The sequence below is a fragment of the Sinocyclocheilus rhinocerous genome, unplaced genomic scaffold, assembly GCF_001515625.1.
Source record: "Sinocyclocheilus rhinocerous isolate Xijiao unplaced genomic scaffold, SAMN03320098_v1.1 scaffold1053, whole genome shotgun sequence".
Classification (NCBI taxonomy): domain Eukaryota; kingdom Metazoa; phylum Chordata; class Actinopteri; order Cypriniformes; family Cyprinidae; genus Sinocyclocheilus; species Sinocyclocheilus rhinocerous.
The window spans coordinates 1859533-1876104 of NW_015638958.1; the positions used below are offsets into that span (position 1 = coordinate 1859533).

At 36.3% G+C, this 16572-nt stretch overlaps 1 protein-coding gene across 2 annotated transcripts in view; it reads left to right on the top strand.

Annotated features, from left to right (window-relative positions):
• LOC107750366 (NEDD4-binding protein 3 homolog) overlaps positions 1-16572 on the top strand; it is a 24112-nt gene that overhangs the window by 947 nt on the left and 6593 nt on the right. The window contains exons 1-2 of one of the 2 annotated variants that reach the window (XM_016565728.1): positions 5895-6234; positions 15518-15958. In XM_016565728.1, the coding sequence (XP_016421214.1) occupies positions 15551-15958 (408 nt within the window). In that variant the 5' untranslated portion in view covers positions 5895-6234; positions 15518-15550. Of the gene's footprint in view, positions 1-5894; positions 6235-15517; positions 15959-16572 lie in introns of those variants that run through there. The other variant, XM_016565727.1, reaches the window with a different exon arrangement.

The window sequence follows — 16572 nt, forward strand, 5'->3', positions numbered from 1 at the left end:
ATATATATATATATATATAATTTTTATAACAGCAATTTATCATTTATTTTCTCTTCATGGTCATGGAAGCATATTGTTATCATCAATGTGATTTTATGTGCAGAAAGATTAGTGCACTCTTGTTTGAAAAACAATTGCATTGCATTCCTAGCAGGTCAGTTCCATTAAAGTAAGGTTACTAAGAAGTTTTCTCAGCACTTAATAGGTTGCCACAAACCATAAAAAAGACCATTTGCATATAGACTTGTGCCGGTATTCGGTAATGCGATATATCACGGTAATGAATATGCACGATATTGTTATTGTGGGCACTTCTAAATACCGTGAATAATTATATATTACAAATTATTCCGAATTTTGAATGCATTTTAAGAATACTTTTTCCATCAACTGGTCAAAATGCACAGTTGGAGTGCAGCCTGCCTGTTTCTGTCATCTGCCTTGGTGGTCGCAGAGCGCTCGGACCCCCATCTAACTCACTCGGCACAGTGTCTACATGCATTTACTGGTGACTGTTGTAAAATATTTGGATGGGAGTCCTTACTCTAGACTCTAGCTCTGCTCTGCTTTTGATGCCCTGATTTTAGGGACAAAAGGGAACTGAGTAGCGTTCTTCTCTGCTAGGCAGTAACCTTGGAAACCAGGGGCCAAAACAGGACCCCTGACCTATAGAGTCACGGCCCATTGTGGGAGTGGCTCTTAAGTGGAGCTGGTCAGAGGGCGTGAAGCTCCTCCGCGGGTCTCACATCTCCTTTCAGCGGCACAGAATGCATTAATGGGGTGTCTAACAACATGAAACTACACGTAGGGTGGCTTTTAGACAAGGCAGTTGGACGGCTGACAGTGGATTGCTTCTTGTGCAATTCACTGAATGTTCTTAGTGTGCATGCAAACAGAGCTACAAATACAAGCCATTGGGTTAGGGCTTTTTTTTAGGGGTTTCGACTGCTCTGTTTGGTTGTCACCTTGCAGAAAACGTACATGACAGCTGTCGGATGAGACTAGTAGTAGAAGCTCCCGTCCAGGCAGAAGATCTGGCACTAACTGTCATGCCATCCTTGACCTGCACTGCTGAATATACCCATTGTTAAGTAACTGTGCTACTATTCTGGGCAAGACATAATAACATGAGGTCAACCAATGGTCTGAATTTGGGGTGGAACTACCTGTATGTTAATTCAATTATACATGTTTCAAATAAATAATGTTCTTTTGAACTTTCTATTCATCAAGGAACACAGAAAAAAAATGTATCTCAGTTTCCACAAAAATAACAGCACAACTGTTTTCAACATTGACAATAATAATGTTTCTTGAGCAGCAATATTAGAAAGATTTCTGAAGGATCATGTGACTCTGAAGACTAGAGTAATGATTACTGAAAATTAGAGCTTTTGCCATCACAGGAATAGATTACATTTTATCTTTATTATATTAAATATATTAAAAAGACTTGGTTAGGTAACACTTTAGGGTAACACTTTAGTATAGTATCTCACTATTGCTTATTAGCATGCCTATTATTAACATATTGGCTGTTTATTAGTACTTATAAAGCACATATTCTGCATGACCATATTCTACATCTTTAATCCTAAACTTAACAACTGCCTTACTATTAATAAGCAGTAATTGGGAGTTTATTGAGGCAAAAATCGAAGTTAATCGTTAGCTAATACTGAGAACTGGACTTTAAAATAAAGTGTGACAATTTGTCATGTAATAACATTTTACAATATTATTGTTTTCTGTATTTTTTATCAAGTAATTGTAGCCTCGATAAGCATAAGAGACTTCCTTCAAAAACAAAAAACGTACAGACTCCACAAACAGTATTGTATAACAGTAATGTATAATTTATTAACATCCAAAAGAGACATAATCCAACAGTGACTAACACTAATTGGGCGTAAGCATCAGGAGAGCAGGTGTGCAGCACGGAAGGCATCATTCAGCGTTATCAGAAACTACACCTTTAAAGCTGGTCCCTGCAGGGCTTTGGCTCAGCAACTAAACCGTGCATTAGCATGCAATCACTTCACCTGTTTGTGCTTCTATCCTGTGGCTCTGTAGTTTTTATAGGCCACGTAATACCTGCTTTGAGTATCTGAAACTTTTTTCAAACTTTTGCTCAAGTCATTAGCAGTGTTGGGAAATAACCAAGTATTGTGACAATAGTTGATTTATTTTAAAAATACTGTAGCTTATCTGGTATCAAGCTACCTTTAGCGATGTAGTGCAGTGCTTATTTATATAAATTAGGGTGTATTCTAGTATTTGATCTGTCCAAATGTATCTGTTTAATGCTGTAAATCAATAATTCAAATGCCTGTTTTTGTGCCAGAAAAAGTAACGGGAATGTAGTTCCAGGACCTTAGTGAAGACAGTGGGCTTTTAACATAGCTGGACCCAGATAAGCTAAGCTATAATCATCCTTCTGATACATTCCTCCTCTTCACCTCTGCTTGCTAGCCTTCTATCCCATGAAGCTCTTTCTGACACTGCATAGAAAGAAAGTCTGGTGTAGGATTAGGATTAGTCAGCTTTCTTTCTCAGGACGACATCACACGCGCTCACACACCACTCAGATTCTCCTTTTGCCTTTAGATCCTTTTATCCATTGAGAGACGCGTCTGTCGTTGTAATTAAAGATTTGTGGTGTTGGAGAACAAATAGAAGATCTGATCCTGCAACATTACCTCAAAATAATAATTCTATCCTGCATTCTTCTGGGCCAGAAGTCATTCTGGACTGTGTGGGCCTTCAAACACTAGTGTAGCTTTGTGCCGATTCATGTGATTCTTTTGATATCATACTAAACAAACCAAGTGCTGATACTCTTGCAAAGTGGTTTCACAACAGTCTTTTGGTTTCGCTGACAGTATGAAACATTTCCTAGTGGCACTATCATGTATGTCTATCTGTCGACTGGTCTGTTTCTTTCACTGCGGGACTGCTTTCTTTAACACTTCTTTTTTTTAGAGGTTTTATTGAAGTTTGACAGCCCGAAAAGAACAGTGAGTGTAAAATGGTCTTGACAGCCAGTGTTTATATCAGGTTTCAGTTAGGAACATTTGTATGTGGGTCTATTGTGTATTGAATAGAATGAAGAATGCGGTGGTAGTTTTTTGTGGCTCCTGGATTGACATAATGAGGTAGGCTAAGGATACTAATGCTTAAGGTTGCTAGGATCAGTTTCATTCCCAAGTAGAGGTGACTCTCAAAATAATTTGTTATTGGCAAATTTAATTTCACTTAATGTTTCTACCTATAAAATGGTGCTTAAACTGTTAAAAAAATATATAGGCTACAACTTAAAATACAAGGGCTGTCAGTATTTTAAATCTTTAAAAAGTTGGCATGTTTAGTTCAATGTGTTACTAGAAATTTCTTTGTAATTGTTTATGAAATTTACTAGCAATTTATGAATGAAAATTGTTGCTACACCAATGTTTTCAGTGTACTTATACTAATATATATAAGTATAATGTATACTAATATTAGTAAAAATACTAATATATTCAATTCCTGAATTTTTAGTTCCATTTTTCTTATGAAAATCATTTAACTGTAGATTACTCCAGGGGACTTTCCCTGCAATTAGTATTCTGCATGTTGTTTCGGATGAAATGTCTACTTCAGTGAGGAACTAAGTAATAATTTGTGTGACCCTTAGTTCACATGAGTTGATGATATCGATTACAGCACTTTGTTTCCATCACTCAAAACTACCTGGAAATCAGTTTGCAGTTTTTCCTCTGATGGTCTGATAGAAGAGGATCAAACTCTAGTACTTATTGTTTCTTTTTATAGCTGGCTAATAGCTGCTCTCCAGAAATGTACAGGGTTGTGTATTTTTTTATTTCTGTACATGCTGCTACTATAGAAAAAGCAGAGTTGGTTTGAGTGTTTTTCCACTCACAATGAAAAATAACTCAAATCACCTGGTTTGTTGATGAAAGCTGTGCTATGACTTTTCTAAGCAATTAATGTTGTTTTTTCATAGCTGTTCAAGATTACATTTCTTCTGAGGAACACAATAATTTGTTTTCATGATGGACTGAGGCTGAGGAAACAGGTCCGGCTCAGTTAGATGTTTGTCATCAGGAGTCAGATAGATAACAGAGCAGGCTTCAACTTGTCTACATTACCACACTACACGTCCTCATCCTCCCTCTGTTCTCTTTCTTCTTGCTCGTTCGCTACTCCTGCTCCTCTGTCATCTCGGGAAAGCCTTCTCCTGCCAGTTGAATTTATGGAATCTTCTAGACTGACTTGCCTGGAGGGGAGAGAATATGCAACACTATATTTAAGAAACATGACTGGGGCACTCATTATAAAGTCTGCTTCGTCCTTCAGTAGCTATTTATTTTTTCTGTTTGATCTCTGCCAGTGAAATAACCCATATGTATATATGGCCTTTCCAAAAATCTCCCTCCCAGAAAGAATTTGTTTGGTTGATCCCTGGCTAAGAGTGACGTACTGTACTTTGGTTAAGGTATATCATAAAAGTCAGCTGAGGCATTCCAGAGGTGAGATTTGGCCCTTTCTGAGAGCTGTAACAAGTTCCCTCATGATCATGTGAAGAGATTAACTGATAATGTATCGACAGATTGATTCTTTTGTTTGAAGTGTTAGATAACCAATATGCCAATAATTATTGTATTGTTGCAGCTTTTTGGCACAAATATCATTAGAGTGAAACAATATAAAGATGCATTGTGAATATACATAAATATATCAAAGTTTGGGGTCAGTAAAATGTATTGTTTTATAAAAAAAATAATATTGAGAATAAAGACATTTAATGTTACCAAAGACCTCAAATAAATGCTGCTCATTTGAACTAATATAATTAAAGAATCCTGAAAAAAGTATCATGGTTTTCACACAAATATGAAATAGCACATCCATTTTCAACATTGATAATAAGTTAGAAGTTATAATAAGTTAATAAATAATTTCTGAGGAATCATGTGACACTGAAGACTGGAGTAAAGGCTGCTGAAAATTCAGTCACAGAAGGTCATTACTGAAAGGGGTGGCTGTTCACAGAGTGCTGTATCAAAGCATATTAAATGCAAAGTTGACTGGAAGGAAGAAATTGGGTAGGAAAAGGTGCACAAGCAACAGGGATGACCGCGAGCTTGAGAATACTGTCAAGCAAAGCCGATTCAAACACTTTGGAGAGCTTCACAAGGAGTGGACTGAAGCTGGAGTTTAAGCTCAGATGTCTTCAGGAAAAGGGCTACCAAGCCACTTCTGAAACAAGAATCAATGGGATATTTTCAAGAGAAAGATGAGAAACAGTTGATCCAACAATACAGACGAGCTGAAGGACTTTTTGAAATAAGTTACAAAAAAATGATCAGTTTAGTATCAATAGCTAATATAAATAATGAATAACTATAATCAATAATCAATGTATAATAATCAAAATATAATAAATATAATAACATAATATAATAAAAATAAAACCATAATAACTATAATCAGTAATCAATGATTATGAATACTGCCTAACAATACAAAAAATACAAAAAAAACTGTCAAACCAATTATGGGTCTCTAGTCACGTGGATACCACAAGAAACTGACTCATTTGCTCTGTAAAGTTCTCCTGTAGAACAAACCCCTCATTTTTTTCAAGTGTCTCCCACCATCATGATGTAATCTGATGCTGTGGAGAGCTTGCCAAGGCTGCCTGATGTAGCCTGCAAGACTAAGCCTATTGTTTAGACACATTGCAAGATGACAACACAACTTGTTTCCCACTGGACACCAGATTCTGCGGTGAGCCTATGAACTTCTCCATCACAAACAACATTCTTTGGCCTAAAGCAAACCAAACGATTTCCACTTTCTGTATTCCAACATCTAGTTGGTTCCACATTAGCAGCATTCAATATCGCTGCCCATGGCACAAGTAGTGTCCTTCACATTTGTCACAGAACAAGGAGAACAGGTTCTTCCACCCCGGCGCCATAGAAAGGCGCGCTTTATTTACAAAAGGGAGAGAGGGGTGATCAGTGTACCGGTGGCAGAAGAGAGTAACCAGAGACATTCCCAGGGGTTTTCCTGGCTGTAGTCTGGCAGCAGGTCCATGGGAGTGAAGGAAGAGGTGTTTAACTGCTGATGGGTAATTTGGATCTCTCCTCAGCGGCATTAGGAGGAAATCAAATATATGTGCATTGACTGGAAGACAAGAGAGCAGCGGCAGCAAGTTTTTCTCAGGTGAACATCTTGTTTTGCATTTTATTTTATATAGCCGCATTTCATTGTGTGCTTCTCTCTAGTGTTTGTAGCATCATTAAATAAGAACTGGACAGGACGTTTGTCTCCAATTACTGCCTCACTGTGACATTCAGCTCTCTCTGCCTCACAGAAGGCTCTCTGCATCATAAAAGATCCTCTCAGCATACAAACCTATTATGGTTCGGCTGATTAACTTCCATTCTGTTTACTGTCAAGAAAGTTGTGAAGTGAGACTCTTTGTAGCCTTTGGGAAGCTTATTTGCAATTGAAATGCACTGCACCACTTTCTTTAATACAGACGTCAAATGAAAACACAGGATTTGCATTGTTTTTTTGCCAGTACAAGTTACATCCTCATTCCCTGCAGGGACAATATTGTAATTCGAAAAACTATTTTCGCAAGGGTGGAATTGTTCAGATCCATGCTTTGTGTTCAGAGACCACTGACAGGGTTGAAATCTTCCATCTCATAGTGTGACATGTCATAATAAATGGAATGTTCTGGGCTACATACAAGCTCTTTGACATACTGTTATGACATAAAACATCAAATAATTCTCACTCATCCTTCAATTCGTAAAAACAATCAAAATTCATGTTTACAATAAGGCACTTTTAATGACAGTCTATGGGGCAAGGTATCATATATTGGAATAAAAGGTTAAAAGTCTGCAACAATATAATTAATAATTTACTTAATAATGTGGTCTAAGTTTCACAAAATATGTGGAAGGATACTTTTTATTAATGTCTCTTACAGTAAAAACAGTAATATTATGAAATATTATTACAAAGCTTTCTAAATGCAATCTTTTTACATAATGCGGGGTAAATTTAAACGATTAATTATTAATAAAGCTTAACTTGCATTTAACCCAGAGCATTCCTTTAATAATAATCCAAGATGATGTCATGACCTTGTGAGCGAAACTGATTGTACAGTGAAACTCTGACATAAAGTGCTTCTTTTTCTAAGAATTCTGATTGCAGTACATTTCGGACATTTCTCACAATATTATGTTTCCTAAAGCTTTACTATTGCTGCACTTCTGCCCAGCTCTAAGTCTAATAATTTATTCATTGTTGTTTACTTCTAAAACAGCAGAATTTCCCATATCTTGTGTAGATTTGGGCTGATCACTGCAATTTCTCTTTCTTTTGGTCTTAAATCAGCACTCCAGTGAAGACAGCCATAAATCTCATATTAATCATTACCTCCACAGAAATGTGAGGAATGTCCATTTTTTACCCACTTATCTAACTTACTTCCCCTAAAGAATGTACCATTCGGCTCCCACTGAAAAGGGTCAGATAGAGAGAAGGACTGGCTCATATTAACTCAATGAGAAAAGTACACAGAAAAAGAGCTGGTTAAACAATAGAACCTGATGCCCCTCCTCACCACTGACCTATTACCAAATTACACCTGGACTGTGCAACTAGTTGTTTCTTTTGAAGTGTTAGTTGATACCTGTAAAATGTAGGCTGTTTCAAATATTAGAGATATTCCTCAACCATAAAAGTTCATAGAAGTTCATTGGTGAAAAGTGTGGCAACCCTGACCTACATTTGATTAATTTTAATGCGACCGTAAACGGGGACATTTGCATTTATTTTTAGTGCAATTAATTACATAAGCCAGATTGCTGTAATATATTGGTAGATACTTCTTTTCCACAGCCCTCTGAATGCTAATCAACCCTGCTGAATAATTTAAAAGCAATGTATCGTGCATAAAAGGCTTTGTAGGTGTTAACAGGCAAAGCACATCCCTGCTATATTTACTGAAAGTTTCTAAAGGTAGGTGTGAAGTTTCCATTCAGTTGCCATAGAGACTGTTTAAAATGCGTCCATAAAATACAGACAAGTGCCCTTAAAGTTGCACGTTGCAGTTGAGTAATGGAACATCCGAATCTCTGTTGCACTAATTTCTCACGTAGCTGTTTGAAAAAGTGCTTTAGGTCAGTATTGACCGCACTGAACAGGCGGGGGACAAGGATTTGCTCTGTTAAAACAAACCTGACCGGCTCAGGTCTGTGCCGGGCACTTCACAGCATTAGGGCTAATACGATTTAACACTCTCAGAGTGACCTCCACAAAGCCTCCTCACAAGCTGATCTTCATACATTAACGCACATGCAGGATTTGACACACCTCCACATGGCTTGCTTCTGCTTCAGACCACATTTCCGAATTTTGTTGCGTACATGAGCACAGGTGAAAACAATTTTGTTTCATAAAAGTTCAAAAGAACAACATTTATTTGAAAAATCTTTTGTAGCATTATCAGTAACATTTTAACATTTCGTAACATTAACATTAATATTATCTAGCTTTACTGCCACATCAATTTTATACATACTTGCTGAAAAAAATTTTTTTTCATTTCTTTAAAGGGCACCTATTATGCCCCTTTTTACAATTTGCAGTATAAGCCTCAGGTGTCCCCAGAATGTGTCTGTGAAGTTTCAGCTCAAAATACCTTACAGATAATTTATTTTATCATTTTGAAAATGCCTATTTTAAGTGGAAGCTCTTTAAATGCAAATGAGCTGCTGCTCCCCGCCCCCTTTTCCAGAATAGGGCTGTGCTTTTACAGCTCGAATCTCAGATACTCTGCCAAAAAACATCTCTTTGGTTTTGATTATCGTGTATATCGCGCTGAAATCATGCGTTTTAAAGACATTTCACACTTTAAAAAACCCAACTTTCAAAAAGTTCTACTAACCAATGTAAAAAAAGTAGCCTGATCAAAGAATTTTTAGTATAAGTCATAGGGCTGGGCAATTAATAGTTTTTTTTAAATGACGTTGATTCGATATCTATTCTCAAAAGCTGCGAATCGATCTTTTCCAGTATTTATTTCGGCACACGTTTAAAGTTTTTTTTAACAGTAAGTTTTTTTTACTTTAAACCGCATAAACACATTTCATTACACCAAATACACAAAATAATGTTCTTTTTAGCAGCATCATATGACCCCTTTAATAAATCTTTATTTTTAAAGGAATAATCACATCTGTTTTCTTTATAATTTTAACAGTAAACCTCTGTTGTGCAGCACTTTGTTTGCCAAAAAATAAAAGGGTTTAATTTTCATTTGATTAGGATAAATTAAATTAATGTTTTATGCCTTCATCTGATTACCAGAAAAATTAAGAACATTTTATAGGGCCCTATTATTGTTTAAAAAAGGACCCTATACAAAAAAAAAAGAATAGGTTTAAAATACAGGCATGTGGTTCTTAATTTCTTTTTATTAATTCACCATTTGTAAACTAATGTTTACTGTTCATTTTTTTAGAAATATCAATAGCATTTGTATTAAAACTATATTCACTGAATTTAATCAAAAAATGTATGTTCAAACAACATGTTAAAGTGAATTTTGCATAATAGGTGCCCTTTAAAAAAAACAACAACTTTATTTAGAAACTAATATAAGTAGCAGTGGTCATCGGGAATCCTTCAAAATCTAAAAAACATCAGTCTGGTTGATATATTAAGCGCTTCAGCTCATTAACTCCTAATATTAGCAAAATTGTTAACACCAGAGAGAACTTGCAGTGTGCCGAAGGTCTCTGTGGGGCCCTCAGGTCATTATTTTGTGATAAGACATTCACTTTCCTCTTTGCCCTCTCTGTTTGACCCCAAGCCTCTAACCCTGAAGGGGCATGTTTATGGTGCTTTTCCAATGGCATGACTGAACGGCCCTGTACTCACTAAAGAGAATGTCTCCAGTGTGTGTGCCTGTGAAAAATGAATGGTGCTTCTATGCCAAAATAAGACCTCTAAAGAACGTGCTGCAATCCCTATAAAGAGAGCTAGTGTCAAGTTAGGGCCTTTTCAATGAATGAAGTCGCCACCATTCGACTTGTCATATTTCACAGGGAGTCATATTCAGCCAAATGACTGTAGTTTGGTGCTAAATGGGTGAATAATAAAAGGGGACTTAGTGTCACTTTGGGTCCTACAAACTCTGGTCATGATTCCCAGCAGTTTTACCTCAACGGACCTTTTATTTACATCTATAATTAGTAAACAATAAAGAGGCTGTTGTTATGTTCCCACAATTAAGTGAGCTGTGTATAGAGGCAGCATTTTAAGGTATCATAAACACTTTTGATGCAATGCCTTTTTCAAAAAGTAGGCAGAATAATTGTTCCTTTATATATTTTGGCACAATTCTAAGGGATTATCACATGTATACTTTGCAGAGAGAAAAAAAAGCACAAAAAAAAAAACCCTTCCAAAATGGCAGACAAAGCAAGAGAAATTTGATTATAAATATACTACAGACGCCGATATTAAATTCTGGTCAATACAGATAAGATGATAATTACAGTATTCTATGAAGTGAGCATTAGATGACAACAAAAGTCATTTAAATATTAAAAAAAGGAAAACAAGCATGCACAATTAAATATATTTAATATTGACCAACAAATATTTAGTATTAAACAATACCAATAAATCAAAATCAATAAATCACAGTATCAGCTCATATGGTACTGATATATTGTACATACTTAAAATAAACTTTTATTTACATTGCATTCAGGAAAGTATTGATAAATTTTATCCATTTTGTTTTCCATGAGTTGATGTCTATGAAGTACTTTCCGGTTGGGAGGGTATAGTTAGTAGGCAGTGAGGCAGCTTACTAGGTTTTGTAATCTTTGTGCCCTCGGGGCAAACTGGTCATGTTCATTAATGTGATGATGCACAGAAGGGTTCATGTCTAGGTTTGTCCATGGCCTCCGGCTAAATGATACTAATCACGACATGTGCCTATGATGTAACAGAAATCATTGACCAGAGAGCTATGAGTGAATAAATAGCCCTGTAAGTTGTTTTTTGACTGACAGTACATGAAGGATAGCTGACTGGAAATGCCTTGTGGAATGAAATGTGTCATTTCCTGTGACGGTGTCAGCAGATCAGTCCTTCTCAAATTCAGTTAATGGGGCACCAAAGTCATTTTAAGTGTAAACCTGTTGTTCTGAATGGAATACTAGTGTACTGCTTACTGCATAGTACACACTATATTGTTTCTTTAAATATTAATAATGATGTTAATAATAATATTAGGCTAATATTTGGATTATAATCAATATATCACCTTTTTATAATATTTTGATCAAACTGCATTGTGGGATACATTACACACACAGTATACTCTGTACAGCAGTGTTTTGTCAAATGTAGTCACACAGGTAATGGATGAAGAAAATCCATGCTGCATATAATTGCAGAAATAGTAAGAGTTACTACTCTAATATGCTATTCCAAACATCACCTTCTTGTCTGTGCTGGAACAAGGTTGTGCTGGCCTGTGCACAAAAATGTGACACAAAGCAAGAATGAGGCAGTATGAATGTTTAGAGCCAAAGAAGGAAGTAAACTTCTGATGTTTTTAGAGATACATCAAGTTGCACAGGAAACTGTCTTGATGAGAGAGAATGCAAGTCTTAACTTGATTTTTAGAGGTATGTTTGGAATTTGAAGGATCTTTGAGACCTGCTTTAGCTTTATATGCCTTGTGCACTTTTGTATAAAAGCTATTTAGCCAATGTATATGTTTTTAGGCAGACACATTATTAGGGCTGCAACTAACGATTATTTTGATAATCGATTAGTTGGCCGATAATTTTTTCGATTAATTATACTCTATTGTAAATATCTGGGTAAAATAATAAAAGAAAGTGTTCAAAAGTACTTTAAATATTACATTGAGAACTCTGACTTCCTCTCATTGGAAAATGTTTTAACTTTTATCCAAACAGCCAGGTAAATTTGACTCCTCACTGAAATTTCGACTCATGGATGTCATTTGTTACATTCACAATCATTATATAATGCAAATATATACCATACGAGATATTTAAAACAGCATCAGAAGAAAGAAATGAGAAGTTCCAGGTGCTCTTTAAACAAATTAACTAAACTGAACCGCTGTGAGGTAGACAGGCCTCTAATTAAAGCTTTTCCATGAGGGGGATGTAAATGAGAGTGTGTGTATGTGTGTAAGGGCCACTGGCTCTGAAGGGCCCGACTAGGCTGTAAATCAAACCTGGTTTCTCAACTCACTCTGGCTGTTCAATGTCTGAAGCAATTATGGAAAAAGACTGGATGCAACATTTTTCCTGTCCTTCAAGATTTGTGGCCACTTTTAAAAGGGTTTTGAACCTTTGCTAACCTTCCCCCCAATTCCTCAGCTCACGTCATAAAAACTCAAGCTTTTTTGTAACAGACCACAGACATTCCTCGCACAGTTGCTACGGCTGTCAATAGATTACAAATATAATTGAATTAAATACCTTACCATAACCTTCATATGTTGTATAAACAACTGTAAAGACATCAGTTTCCTGGTTTGTCTGTGTGTCAACATCACTTTGGTTCACCAGACTGCATTTTAGGAGGAAGTATATGGCTATCTGAACATGATTGTAGCAGCCACAGTGTTATAAGCACAAGGGATATAATATAAGCATAACAGTCAGTGTTTACTCATGTTGTGACACAAAGCATCATCATGCATATCAAACCCGAAATTATCTGAACTCAGCATCTAGTTATAAAATTATTTCCCAACATGCCCACTTCCTTTCACACGGAGGGAGAGCAGTCACTTATTACTCTAAGTTGCCACATTAGAATACTTCACTATCCATCCTGTCAATCATAAACTAAAGTGGCACTCCAAGTCATGGCATATTTATAATCAGCGCTTGCGCAGACGCAGGTCTTGTGCAGTAAGTGTTGTAGTTAGCTGAGTGCTGTGATGGCAGAAAACTGAGGAGAGCTCGGCCACATCTCATGCATAAAATCATGAGGTGCCGTTTTGATCTCTCTATGGGTAAAAGCCTGAACTTAAGTGCCGCACCTTTTTGGCCTCTTCTCTATTTGCATAATCACTCCAGTAGTGTAAGGCTGAATTTGGTAAATGATCATTTTGTTGATATAAGGAAGAGCCTGGAGGGGATCCTGTGCTTAACTGCGCATTTGTAAGCATAATGTGTTGACATCTGGTGAAGCTGTTAATACATTGCAAAAAATGTAAAAATTAAGATTTTTTTTTATTATTTTTAAATTATTATTAGAAATTATTAAGGGAAAGCAAAACCATTTGTTTTTAGAGAATATATCTTGAGGTGAGAATTTTTCTTTCTCCATTGGCAAATAGATTTTTTTCCTGTTTTAAGCACAAATATTAAATGTAAACAAAATTAAATTAGGTTTAACAAAATTAGTTGAGCTTTTAAGAAGCATTTTACCACATTTTTCATGAAATATATCTTAAGTATTTTTTCTCCATTGTTTTTATTAAGTATAAACAAGATTTAGTAACAAAATTAAGTGAGGTTTACGCTCAAAACTGAACTAAAAAAAATGAAGATACATTCCCTTAAAAATCTAGAAAAATGTTCATTGATTTTGTTTTCAGGATGTTTAGATATTTTTATGGAAAACAAGTCAAAATATTTATTTAGAAAATTATTTTACAGTATAATACTGGAATATCAGTGGAATAAATTAGTTCTCTGAGTTTTAATTACCAGGACTTCAATTGTGCTTCAGCGTTCACTGAAAATGAATGCCAAAGAGATATTGTGAGCTTCAAAAAGCAATTTTCACTAGCAACTTGGATATCTGTCCCAGCAAGTTGGTATTTATTAATATTTTATAAAACAAACATATCATAAGAAATGTAATTTCCCTTGATCTTTTGCAATACAACAGTATAAACACCATAAAAACATCCTGTGACCTCCAGGACAAAGAATGCCTCTCATCTACAGTACAACTCTTAAAGGCACAGCAGCACAAAATGCACCTAGGCTCACAAAGAGGGTGGAAAAGTTCATTAGTGTTTTGGGAAAACAACAACAACAACGACAAAAAACTTTACTAGGTGGACTTCAGGAAAAAACAAATTAGATAATTAAAAAAAAAAAAATAACACATAGCATGGCTCCTGTAATGCCAGATCCATCATCATGGGGGAAGGTCACAGTGAGCAAATGTTTGCTTTGGATGAGATGCCAGAGGTGAAGATGCACTAGACGAAAGGAAACACTTAAGAGACGTTCTCAACATGACCCAGAGGTGCCGAGTAGTGATCTGGCAAAGTGCTAGAATATTTTAGGCCTCCGTTTTTCTGTATTAGCTCCACCAAAAAGTCACAATTGGCCTAAGTGTATTATTTATGCCATTATATTATTTATGACTCTTCAGAGGGCACTAGCTCTTTTTCAGTCTGTTTATTCTTAGTTACAGAAATGTGTCCTACATGTATATAAGACAGACAGTATATATTCACACTGGATGTGCCTGTAGATGAGTGTACACACAAGCAGAAACACTTAAGTGCACTTCTTTTTATGGGTGTTTGAGGCCAGTTAGCCTATGTTTATAGCAATGAGAGAGAAGGTAGTTGAGGTGAAATCAATACAGGCTCTTAATGAGGTGCTCTGGAAAGAGAAAACTGATTGAGAAAGGGTTAGAGAGAAACAAAGAATGAGGCACTACTAAACAGATATATTGAAACCCAGACCGTTTAGAAGCAGGGCAGCACTTGAGCGAATAAGTAGATCAACCTCACTTCCAGGGAGAGGAAATGTTCACAACTTAGTTTTTTTTTTTCTTTTTTAGTAGGGAAAGATTAGTGATTACCAGAGGACATTGATTAATGCAGCAGTATTGCAGTGTAAATTAAAAGTGTTTTTTTTTTTTGCATTCCAAAGGCATCTGTCCTCATTTTCAGGGTATTTGGCTCATGAGACGATTCCCAGCTTGTATCATCTCAGTTATATAACAGACTTGTGAACTTCAGTGTGTAGAGTAGTTCTCATTTCTAAAAGGAAAGCAGAAGCTTTTGACCTATTTTCATGTCGTGGTCTTATATGAAATGGTTTTTATTAGACTACATATATAAATGTGCTTATGAGTTGCTGACATTTGGAGTAGGGGTCGACCGATATGTGTTTTTCAAGGCCGATGCCGATGAGCACTGGCAGCAGTGTCCTGCAGTGTGACATTATCAAATAATTAAGAAATTTTCTGTTTTGTAAAACCAGCAAGTAAAAATAAGTTGGATGGTAAGAGGAATAGCTTGCTTCATGATGTGAAACATAAAGATGGATGCAACCAGAGCTTCTTGAAATATCCGTATTTTCTGCAGAAGAAGGATTCAGGTTTCATATTTGATCCTGTGAAGGGGTTTTCATTGTTTTTCATTTCTCTTCTTTCAATTTAGATATCCCAGTGGAGCCATTTGATCCTGTAACCAATGGCAACAGTCCAGGCCCTGTGCTTGAACCAGGACCCCAGCAAAAGCATCTGTGCCGGTTATCCAGCATCCACTTTGGCAGGCCACTGCGTCATGGGAAGTGTAGGCAGCCTAATCGAGAAACCAGACGTGTCACCAACCAAGAGCAACAGAGCAGTTCCACAAGTGCCAGGACGTCAGAACCACGGCCTGCTCAAGAAGGGTTTCAACCAGAGAGAGCTGCTTAACTATCTGAACATCACCAAGAAGGAAGCAAAGGGCAGCAAACACCTCATCTCTGGGACATCCTCTATCAAGAGAGAGCACAGGAGAGAGGACGACGATGTCTACACTAAGGTCTACCACAGGGATGGAAAGGAGGTCGATTTGGGAAAGAACTCACTTCCCATAGGTGGCAAGTTTGACAAGGTACACAACTGTCAAAGAGTTGCTTCATTCATGTCATGTAAGAATTACAGTAATTGTAATTTTCCATGTTTGTCAAGCTCAAAATTACAGGTTTGAACCTCTGGCCAATAGCAGATGCAGGGAGTGTTTGGGAACCTGGCTTTAAACAGTTATTAGTTTTGATACTGTGTTTAAAGACTCAAGTGGTGCAGAAATTACATACTTCAGCTTCATATATTTTACACGTTGTGTGTGTGTGTGTGTATATATATATATATATATATATATATATATATAATTATGTATAATTCTGAGTATAATTAGGCCAATTGTATAATCTCAGTAAATTCACTATGCAGAAAGTGACGGTAAAAACGGAATGACAGAGTAATGACGGAGCTGATAACGGTATATAGCTGTTTTAATTTAGTCCCTTAATATTTCTCTTGTGGCCCGTACATAGTGAGAAGAAAAATGAGAAGAAACGTATTTTGTGTTAAACAGGTTGTTTTTGAAAGTCGGTGCTTGAAATAGGCTAAAGTCATAATAATAACATACATAATAGAAATAAGAATTAAAGGGATCGGGAAAGTCGTGGCCTAATGGTTAGAGAGTCGGACTTGTAACCCAAAGGT